Raw genomic sequence first — 10,224 nt, 5'->3', positions numbered from 1 at the left:
GATGGGAGGCTGAGAGTCGGTGGTCGATGCTGAGGCACCTTGCGTTGGAGTGGAGGCCGGCCGTCCCAGGGCGGTTTGCACGCGGAGCCCCCAGGGAAGAGGAGCGGGTGGGGGTTTCTGGGAGGAGTGCAGAGCCGCTGCGGATGGACAGCGACTGTGTGTTCAGAGACGGGGCTTGAGGCGAAGAGACCGGACCTCCCTCAGCGCTGCTCCTTGTTAAAGATGTGCCAGTCCTCATCTCCCTTTTAACCAGTTTGTGTTGAGTCTTCAGCTCTCCGCCCTCTGGAAATCACAGACCTAACCCATGACTTCTTTCTTGCAGGAGAGTGAAGATGGCATCGAGGGCGATGGTGAGTAGCATCATGGTGGTATTTTTTGCCCCAAAACTCAGGTCACCTATTTCCAGCATTTGGCATCTCGGGATGTTAGGGATTTGGGGGAGAGCGGTACAGAGTGGCTCTTGGCAGCATAATCCTAAAGAGCATAACGTTTTAGCAGTATGGCCACTCTTTGAGCCTGTTTGCCATCTGTAAATGGGAACTATAATTTTACCTACCTCATAGGTTGATATCAGATTTAAATTATATTTAGCAGTCAGGAAATGTAATTATAATTGTTATTTTTTTTCTTGACATATTTCGGTTTTCTTTTCAGCTGTTCTCTCGGATTATGAAAGTGCAGAAGACTCAGAAGTGAGTGTGATAGGTTTTTTTCCTTTGGTGTATATGTTTAAATGTATTTTAAAAACGTGTGTGTGTGTATGTATATGTATATATGTGTATATATGTGTGTGTATATATATATATATATATATATATGTCTGTGGTTCAAAAGTATCGTGACCTACTTGTTAACTCTTCTTTTGCATTCTTCACTTACGCTTTGGAAAAACTGATGCAAAAGGTCTTTTTAACATTTTTAATTTTATTTATTTATTGATGATAGAGAAACACTGATTTGCTGTTTCGATTATTCATTCATTCATTCATTGATTCTTGTATGTGCCCTCACTGGGGATCGAACCTGTAACCTTGGTGTATTGGGGTGATGCTCTAACCAACTGAATTGCCTGACCAGGGCCCAAAAGATCTTGTTCATTTAGAGCAGGAGTGGGAACCTTTTTTCTGACAAGGGTCATTTTGATATTTATAACATCATTTTCAGGCCATACAAAATTATCAACTTAAAAATTATGTTGCTATGAAAAAAGCTCCTAGATTTATGGAGAGACACACATTGATTGGTTGCCCCCTGCACACACCCCCGACTGGGGCTGGGGATTGAGCCTGTGACCAAGGTACGGGCCCTTGACCAGAATAGAATCTGGGATCCTTCAGTCTGCAGGCTGACACTGTGACCAGTGGTTCTCAACCTGTGGGTTGAGACCCCTTTGGGGGTCGAACGACCCTTTCACAGGGGTCGCCTAAGACCATCGGAAAACACATATATAATTACATGTTGTTTACAGTAGCAAAATTACAGTTATGAAGTAGCAACAAAAATAATTTTATAGTTGGGGGTCACCACAACATGAGGAACTGTATTAAAGGGTCGCAGCATTAGGAAGGTTGAGAACCACTGCCCTAACCACTGAGGGCTCATTTTGAAGTAGAAATTATAATTTTGATAAATGTGCATGTCTTTCTGGCATGCTTTTATTGTCTGTAGGAATGCTATTCTACTTTGTTTCTCATAATAATTACATATGAGATTTAACCATTATATTTTTCTGTTGATTTTTATGAAAAATTAGTTTTTCTGGTTTCTTAGATGTGGCTCAGAATAGCTTTTTCTAACTTCACAGAGCTCCCTTTTTGTTGTTTCCTGTAGTGTTAAAAAAATATATAGTGGCTTGCTTTTTGAGATTTTCTGCTTTTATTCCTGCTAACTTGTTTTATTTCTGCTAACTTGTTTTGGAGCTTCTCTTTCCTTCATTTCTTTTATCCCTTTTCTGCTCAATATGATTCTCCTCTCAACCATTTCTCTTCAGTGTGGGACCCTATCTGAGCAAGGAACCCTGGTAGCCAGGTCAATTTCAAGATTTCAGAGGGGTTGGACTGCTCTAGCCCCATTTAGACCTCCTTATCGTAGAATCTTTATGCTTATATGCTACCGGAGACAGTAAAATTCCTCCTAGTTTCAACTGTTCTCAGTTTTGCTTTCCATTGAATACTTGTTGATTATTTCAAGGTTCTCCTATTCTCAGATCCACTTACTTCTCTCTGCTTTCTCTGCACTGACAACCAGTTTGATGCAGGTCTTGTGGCTGTTGGTGCTTTGTTCTTTTTGTGTGTGTGTACTTTGTTATGTGCATTTATTTTAGGATACCTTGTAACCTAGTTGTTGTTTTTTTGGTGTTATTAGAAGGGTTTTGATTTTGCTGTCTAGAAGTTCTCATTTCATGTGGAGATTTGAAGAGATCAAAAACTATGCTACTGCCATTTTTTCAGAATCCTTCAAGGAATTTTTTTAAAGAAACCTGACTCTGAAGGAGAGGCTAGAGAGAGGTGGTAGCTGGAAAGAAGCCTGTGAGGTTAAGAGAGGGTTTGTTGGTTATTTTTTAAGGTTGGAGACTCAAGTATGGTTAAAGATGGAAGGAATGAGTAAAAGGGAAGGAAAGGAGGGAGTAGGTAATAAATGTACTGGTGGTTCTTGACTGAGTACATGAGGAAATAGGGACGTGACGAGGGAAACATCTGTAATTGTAGTTATGGAGAGGTGGGAAGGAAGGTGTGTGGGAAGAAGCTGGTGTTCCCTTCTTTGTTTTGTTTTCTCTGAGAAATAGAAGGAAAGACATGAGGAAAGAGGTTGGTGGAGAGTAGAAGTAAGAGTTGTGAGACTAGCCCGGCTGATGTGGCTCAGTGGTTGAGCATCAACTTATGAACCAGGAGGTCACAGTTTGATTCCCGGTCAGGGCACATGCCTGGGTTGTGGGCTCCATCCCCAGTGTTGGGTGTGCAGGAAGCAGCCGATCAATGATTCTTTCTCATCATTGATGTTTTTATTTATCTATCTCTCCCTCTTCCTTCCTCTCTGAAATCAATAAAAATATATTAAATTTTAAAAAAAGAGAGACTTGTGAGACTAAAAGAGGTTTTGGTAGCTGAGATTGAAGGTGACATTGATGCGTGATGTGTTTTTTGAACTCCTTTCAGTGATGGTCAGTAGTCTGTCTGTAGGCCTAGAGCAGTGGTTCTCAACCTTCCTAATGCCGCGACCCTTTAATACAGTTCCTCATGTTGTGGTGACCCCCAATTTCATTGTTACAAATTGAACATAATTAAAGCATAGTGATTAATCACAAAAACAATATGTAATTATATATGTGTTTTCCGATGGTCTTAGGCGACCCCTGTGAAAGGGTCGTTCGACCCCCAAAGGGGTCGCGACCCACAGGTTGAGAACCGCTGGCCTAGAGAAAGGAGACATATGAGTTGGTCCAATCCTGAGCACGTGGGAATGGCAAGGGAATTGAGAGTGTTATTAGTAGTGATTGAAGTGAATGGGCCATCGAATCTAGAGAGAGGAAAGGACTGAATGATAGGGTGAAAGTGGGAAGGTCAAGGAAGTGGATATCTCAAGTTGTAGGTGAGAGGGTAAGGGAAAAACCAGGTAAGAATAGAAATAATAGGGTTTAAAAAAACACACACACAAAACCCTTTATTGACATGCCATGTAATTTATCCATTTAAAATGTACAATTCTATGGTGTGTTTTCTTTAAATACATGAATGGGAATCCTTGTTATGTTTTTTTTTTTTTTTCTAGTATGTTTTTATTTCAGAGAGAGGAAGGGAGAGGGAGAAAGAGATAGAAACATCAATAATGAGAGAGAATCATTAATCAGCTGCCTCCTGCACACCCCCTACTGGGGATCAAGCCTATAACCCAGACATGTACCCTGACTAGGAATCAAACCGTGACCTCTTGCTTCATGGGTTGACACTCAACCACTGAGCCACACTAATTCTATGTTTTTTAATGTATTCACATATATATATGTGGCCATTACTACAGTTTCAGAACATTTTTATCACCTCAGAAAAAACCTGTCATTGAGTTATCACCCCTGCCCCTAGTTCCTCCATCTGCATCCCTCCTACCCCTAAGTAACTGCAAGTCTACTTTCTGTGTCTAGAGATTTCCCTATTCTGGTCTTTCATATGCATGGAATCATATAACATGTAGACTGGTGTGACTGGCTTCTTACACTTAGCTTGTTTTGAAATTGTAGCATGTATTAGTAACTTCATTGTGTTTTCTGGTTGAATAATACTTTGTTGTATGAATATGTCACATTTTGTTTACCCATTCATCCATTGATAGATATTTGGGTTGTTTCTAATTTTTTCTTATTATGAGTAATGCTGCTATAAACATAAGCATACAAGTTTTTGTGCAGAAATATGTTTTCATTTCTCTTGGGAATGTACCTATGATTGGAATTGCTGAGTCATTTGGTAACTCTGTTTAATTGTTTTAGGAACAGCCGAACTGTTTTCCAAAGCAGCTGTTTACATTCCCAAAAGCAATGTATGGGAATTCCAATTTCTCCACATACTAGACAGCACTTGTTATTGTCTTGATTTTTTTATTCCAGCCATCTTAGTAGGTGTGAAATGGTATCTCATTTCAGTTTGCATTTTCCTGATGACCTATGATGTTGAGCATTTTTTCTTGTGCATATCAGCCAATTTGCATACTTTCTTGGCGAAAGGGCTATTCAGATACTTTGTCTTTTTTTTAAAATTTGTTTTTATTGGTTTTGGAGAGAGTGAAAGGGAGGGAGGGAGGGAGAGAGAAAGAGAGAAACATCGATGTGAGAGAAACACATTGATTGGTTAACCCCTGCACACGCCCTGGCTGGGCTAGGGATTGAACCTTTAACCCAGGTACATGCCCTTGATCTGGAATCAAACCCGTGACCCTTCATTTTGCAGGTCAATGCTCTAACCACTGAACACACAGACCCGGGTTTTGACGTTCAGCATGTTTTTCTTTTGTTGCTTGTGCTGTTGGTGTCATACCTAAGAAGCCTTTGCTGAATCCATGCCAAACCCAAAGTCCTGAAGATTAACCCCATGTTTGTTTCTTTAATTTTTATTTATTATTTGAGAGAGAGAGAGAGAAACATTGGTTTGTTGTTTCACTTATTTATGCATTCATTGATTAAATCTTGTATGTGCTCTGACTGGAATGAAACCTGGGAACCTTCAGTACGTAGGCCAGCGCTCTATCCACTGAGCCAAACCAGCTAGGGCGAGGGTACTTTCCATTGAACCCCTTGTTTCGCCCACACAGGTAAGACTGGTCTGGAGTGTGGCCATGGACATGGTTGCCTGAAGTGGAGGTGAAGACTGTGAACTCATTGCTAAAGTATTAAAGTTAATGACAGGGCAGGCCTAGGCAGAGGCATAGAGGTATAGGCAGGTGATAGGCGCCCCCCAGAGGAGCAGGAGTTTAAAATAGGCTGGAGGAGTTGGATCTGGAAGAGACATTGAAAACAAGGAAGAACTCCACCCCTTACTCTGAAATATGTGGAGTGGAGAATGAGCTAAAACCACTGCAGTGAGAATTCTGCTAGGGAAGCAATTGATTTAGAGGGGAGTTAGGCATTAGAGTTTGGAAGAATGCTCAATAAAGTGGAATCAGCAGTAGGGGAGTTTGTCTCTGGAAAAGGGTTTTGATGTTAGCTCTGAGTCAAAACAGCATGACCCTAGGGTAGCACTTTGGCTTCAGTTAGATCAGACTTTGACTTATTTGGAGTCTCCTCAGCACTATGCCATTGTATCTTTCTGCCCTACCCTGGAAACAAAATTAGTTTCTCATTTGGAATAAAAATGTTGCCTCATTTGACATTCTACCACAGACTAGAGGAGGTGGAGCATAAAACAAAGTTCCCTTATTAATCATGATACTATTTTAAGATGTTTGAATTCAGTCTGTGTGTATGTGAGAGTGTGAGTATGATTAATTAAGGTCCCATAAAACACCAAGCAAGATTCTTGCAATTTCTGCTTCAGAACCTGCACAGAACATAGGATCAAGGAAAGAACTGAATGATTACCACACACCTATTCCCATCTCAAGAGGAGGGAAAACTTCTTATGATTGAGGGAAAATGGGAAGAATCAAGGGTATTTGGTTTTTAAAAAGCTATGGGAAAAGGCTTAGTGTGGGTAGGATTAAGCAGTCTTCCTCAGTTCTGTGGGTTTCATACCAGTATCACCTTTCTGAGAATCTAATCCCAGACACTTAGAGGCCAAAATGCCCAGATGCTAAACAGAAGAATGGGGAAGAGGAATTAATTGGCTTGTCTGGACCAATCAGGCTGATTCGGTTCTCTCTGAAGAAAGGGCAAGAACTTAGAGCATCTTGCCTCATCAGGAATCTCACAGTGAGTCTCTGATCAGATTCCTGAGGCCAGCCTGCGTCTAGTTACAAAAGGGTCTGGTTCAGGTCACGGGTCAGACCCAGTAGGAGAATAAGAGTAGTTATACACACATTTTTACCAGGTGGCAGCGCAGTGTATTAGTACCCTGACATGTTAACCCAACAACCTTTTGGTTTGCAGGATGACACCCAACCAACTGAGCCACACCGGCCAGGGCAAAGCCACTATTTTCAAGTTAAGAATAATAGTGCCTGGGGAAATCCTGGAGTTATTACAGAGAGTTTGCAAATCCATTAGCTCAGCTAAATTTAAAGCATTATTGAATATATAATAGTTGTCATTTTATGTCTTAGTGGATACTGCACTGAGCTGCTGTCTCATAAGATCTATGAAAAATTTAGATCTTGAAAGGGTGTTCACATAATCTAAAAGGTTGGGAATCTCTGTTCTAAGCCATTTTGAGCTGAGAGAATTCACAACTTGAGTTAACAGTATAGTTATTAGGCACTGCATGTTTAAGAGACAATTCATGGAGAAGGAAATTATCAATACAGATTAAGCTCCCTTTGTATGCTAGGCACTTTACTGCCTCCTATCTATATTCCCTGGGTTCCTTCCCAGAGGCTGCTACTGTTACAAGTTGATTGCATATCTTTCTTTTTATTTTTACAGTGCCCTTATTCTCTAGAAACTTTAGTAAAAATATTGATTTTTTTGTTTTAGTTTTTTAAAATATATTTTTATTGATTTCAGAGAGGAAGGGAGAGGGAGAGAAACATCAGTGATGAGAGGGAATCATTGATTGGCTGCCTCCTGCACGCCCTCTACTGGGGACCCAGCCTGCAACCCAGGCATGTGCCCTTGACTGGAATCGAACCCGGGACCCTTCAGTCCTCAGGCCGACGCTCTATCCACTGAGCCAAACTGGCTAGGGCTGCTTTTAATTTTTAAGTTTGTTAGAAAATGTTTTCCCAAAGAATGGAAAACTTTAAAATGCACCTTTCAGCCCTGGCCAGTTTGGCTCAGTGGATAGAGCGTTGGCCTTCGGACTGAAGGGTCCCAGGTTCGATTCCAGTCAAGGGCATGTACCTTGGCTGCAGGCACATCTTCAGTAGGGGATGTGCAGGAGGTGGCTGATCGATGTTTCTCTCTCTCTCCCTTCCTCTCTGTAAAAAATCAAAATATATTTAAAAAATAAAATGCACCTTTCAGCCCTGGCTGGGTGCACCTTTCAGCCCTGGTTGGAGTGTTGTCCCATACACCAAAAAAGGTTGTGGGTTGGATTCCAGTTAGGACACATACCTAGGTTGCGGGGTTTGGTCACTGGTCAGTTGGAGCGTGTAAGGAGGCAACCAATTGATGTTTTTCACATCAATGTTGTCGGCCCCCCCCCCTTCCTTTCTGGAATCAATGAAAAACATATCCTCCGATGAGGATTTTAAAAAAAACAATTTTTATTTTAAACACCTTTGAGATCTTTCTCCAAGGCTGACAGGGAAACTTTTTTCAGGGTGAAGAAGGGGAGTACAGTGAGGAGGAAAACTCCAAAGTGGAGTTGAAATCAGAAGCCAATGATGCTGCTAATTCTTCAGCAAAAGAAGAGAAGGGAGAAGAAAAGCCTGACTCCAAAGGCACTGTGACGGGGGAGAGGCAAAGTGGGGATGGACAGGTCAGTACCCACCGAAGGCCTCCATTTTGGGGCTGGAAGAGGGGCTTTCAACTTCAGAGGGAGTAAGGAGCCCTTTGTCCTCCAGGAGAGCACAGAGCCTGTGGAGAACAAAGTTCCCAAGCACTTGGATGACGATGAAGATCGGAAGAACCCTGCATACATACCCCGGAAAGGGCTCTTCTTTGAGCATGATCTTCGAGGGCAAACTCAGGAGGAAGAAGTCAGGTAACAGCCACTTGCTGCTACTGTTTTTAGTATGGATTTAGTGTTTATTGTATGCTAGGCACTTTGCTGGAGTACTTTACCTACATTCATAACATTTTTAAAGTAAGTATTTACCTCTTGTACAAATGAGGAAAGTGACGCTTAGAATATTTGGTAACTCTTGGTGCAGTAGCTAGGATCCACACCTACCCTTCCACTTGCCTTCCTTAATCTGAGGCTCAAGGCCTCTGGGATATTAAGTGCTTGCGTAGACTGCCTTATAGTAGAGAGGTGTTCCCAAGGTGCTGAGTAGTTTGAAGTGAAATCTTTATTTCTGTTCCTGTTGCATTTGAGCCCAGCAGGCCCTGAGGTACTGATTCACTCTTGCTTTTGGGAGGCCCGTTTTACTTCTGGAAAGATGGAAAGACTACATGAAGTTTCTTCTGATTCCATGCCCAACCCTGTTTGTTTCATGAACATCTTTACTTGACAGATTCTGCCAACCTAAGACACTTTTTCCTGGTTTTATCCAGGCCCAAGGGGCGTCAGCGAAAGCTGTGGAAGGATGAGGGTCGCTGGGAGCATGACAAGTTCCGGGAAGATGAGCAGGCCCCAAAGTCACGACAGGAGCTCATTGCTCTTTATGGATATGACATCCGTTCAGCTCACAATCCTGATGACATCAAACCCCGAAGAATCCGGAAACCCAGGTGAGGAAATTTTGGAGCCTAGACTATTGATATTGCAGAAAGAACTCTGCCTTTTTAAATACCATTCCAGCAAATAATTGAATGGGTGAGGACATCTTCCTCACCTTCAGTTTAAGACTTTTTTATTCCATTTATTCAGGTTTGGGAGTCCTCCACAAAGAGATCCAAATTGGATTGGTGAGCGACCAAACAAGTCTCATCGCCACCAGGGTCCTGGGGGGACCCTACCACCAAGGACATTTATCAATAGGAAAGCTGCAGGTACAGGTCGCATGTCTGCTCCCAGGAACTACTCTCGCTCTGGGAGCTTCAAGGAAGGTCGTGCTGGATTTAGGCCTATGGAGACTGGTGGACAGCATGGTGGCCGGTCTGGTGAGACTGTTAAACATGAGAATAGTTACCGGTCACGGCGCCCGGAGCAGACTCCTGTGCGGGATCTGTCTCCAGAAGCAGATGCTCAAGTGCTTGGCAGTCCTGAGAAGGAAGAGGTGGCCTCAGAGATACCAGCTCCTGCTCCTGCTCCTGACACTGCACCACCGCCCCCTGACAGACCTATTGAGAAGAAATCCTATTCCCGTGTAAGAAGAACCAGGATCAAAGCTGGAGATGCGGTCAAGATTTCAGAGGAGATGCCCCCTCTACCTGAAGGGCTGACCCCCACACCTCAAGTTCCAGAAACTACTCCTTCACCTGCTAAGACTGGGAACTGGGAGGCTCCAGTGGATTCTACTACAAATGGACTTGAGCAAGACGTGGCACAACTGAATATAACAGAACAGAATTGGAATCCAGGGCAACCTCCATTTCTGCAACCACGCGAACTTCGGGGTAGGTACCTTAGAGTTAGTAACTAGATATACCCCCCGCCCACCTTTGCAACACTGGGTTTAGGACATGGGACTTAATCTCAGGGATGTGGTGTCTGATGAATATCCGTGTTTTCATTAACCGCAAAAAAACAGATGGATTCCTAGATATATTCATCCAAGGACCTCATAGCAGTTTTATCTGTTATCTAAGACTATCCTACTACCTTGCCTGCTATTAACCAATAATGAGTTCCTGGCCCTGGCTGGTGAGGCTCAGTAGGTTGGAGTGTTGTCCCATACACCTAAAGGTGGTGGGTTCGATTCCCAGTCAGGGTACATACCAAGGTTGCAGGTTCCATCCCCTGTCAGGGTGCATACGGGAGGCAATCAATTGATGTTTCTCTCACATTGATGCCTCTCTCCCCCTCTCCCCCTCTC

At 42.8% G+C, this 10,224-nt stretch overlaps 1 protein-coding gene across 1 annotated transcript in view; it reads left to right on the top strand.

The window, feature by feature from the left end:
- The window catches only part of CASC3 (cancer susceptibility candidate 3), a 16,246-nt gene that overhangs the window by 377 nt on the left and 5,645 nt on the right, over window positions 1–10,224 (top strand). Inside the window, exons 2-7 of the mRNA XM_014536217.1 lie at window positions 300–350; window positions 655–692; window positions 7,905–8,063; window positions 8,149–8,288; window positions 8,801–8,977; window positions 9,117–9,805. Of these exons, the coding sequence (XP_014391703.1) occupies window positions 300–350; window positions 655–692; window positions 7,905–8,063; window positions 8,149–8,288; window positions 8,801–8,977; window positions 9,117–9,805 (1,254 nt within the window). The remainder of the gene's footprint in view (window positions 1–299; window positions 351–654; window positions 693–7,904; window positions 8,064–8,148; window positions 8,289–8,800; window positions 8,978–9,116; window positions 9,806–10,224) is intronic.

Source organism: Myotis brandtii, unplaced genomic scaffold (genome assembly GCF_000412655.1).
Source record: "Myotis brandtii unplaced genomic scaffold, ASM41265v1 scaffold157, whole genome shotgun sequence".
Taxonomy (NCBI): domain Eukaryota; kingdom Metazoa; phylum Chordata; class Mammalia; order Chiroptera; family Vespertilionidae; genus Myotis; species Myotis brandtii.
The sequence above is the reverse complement of the archived record's forward strand: the minus strand, read 5'-3'. Positions and strand labels throughout refer to the sequence as shown.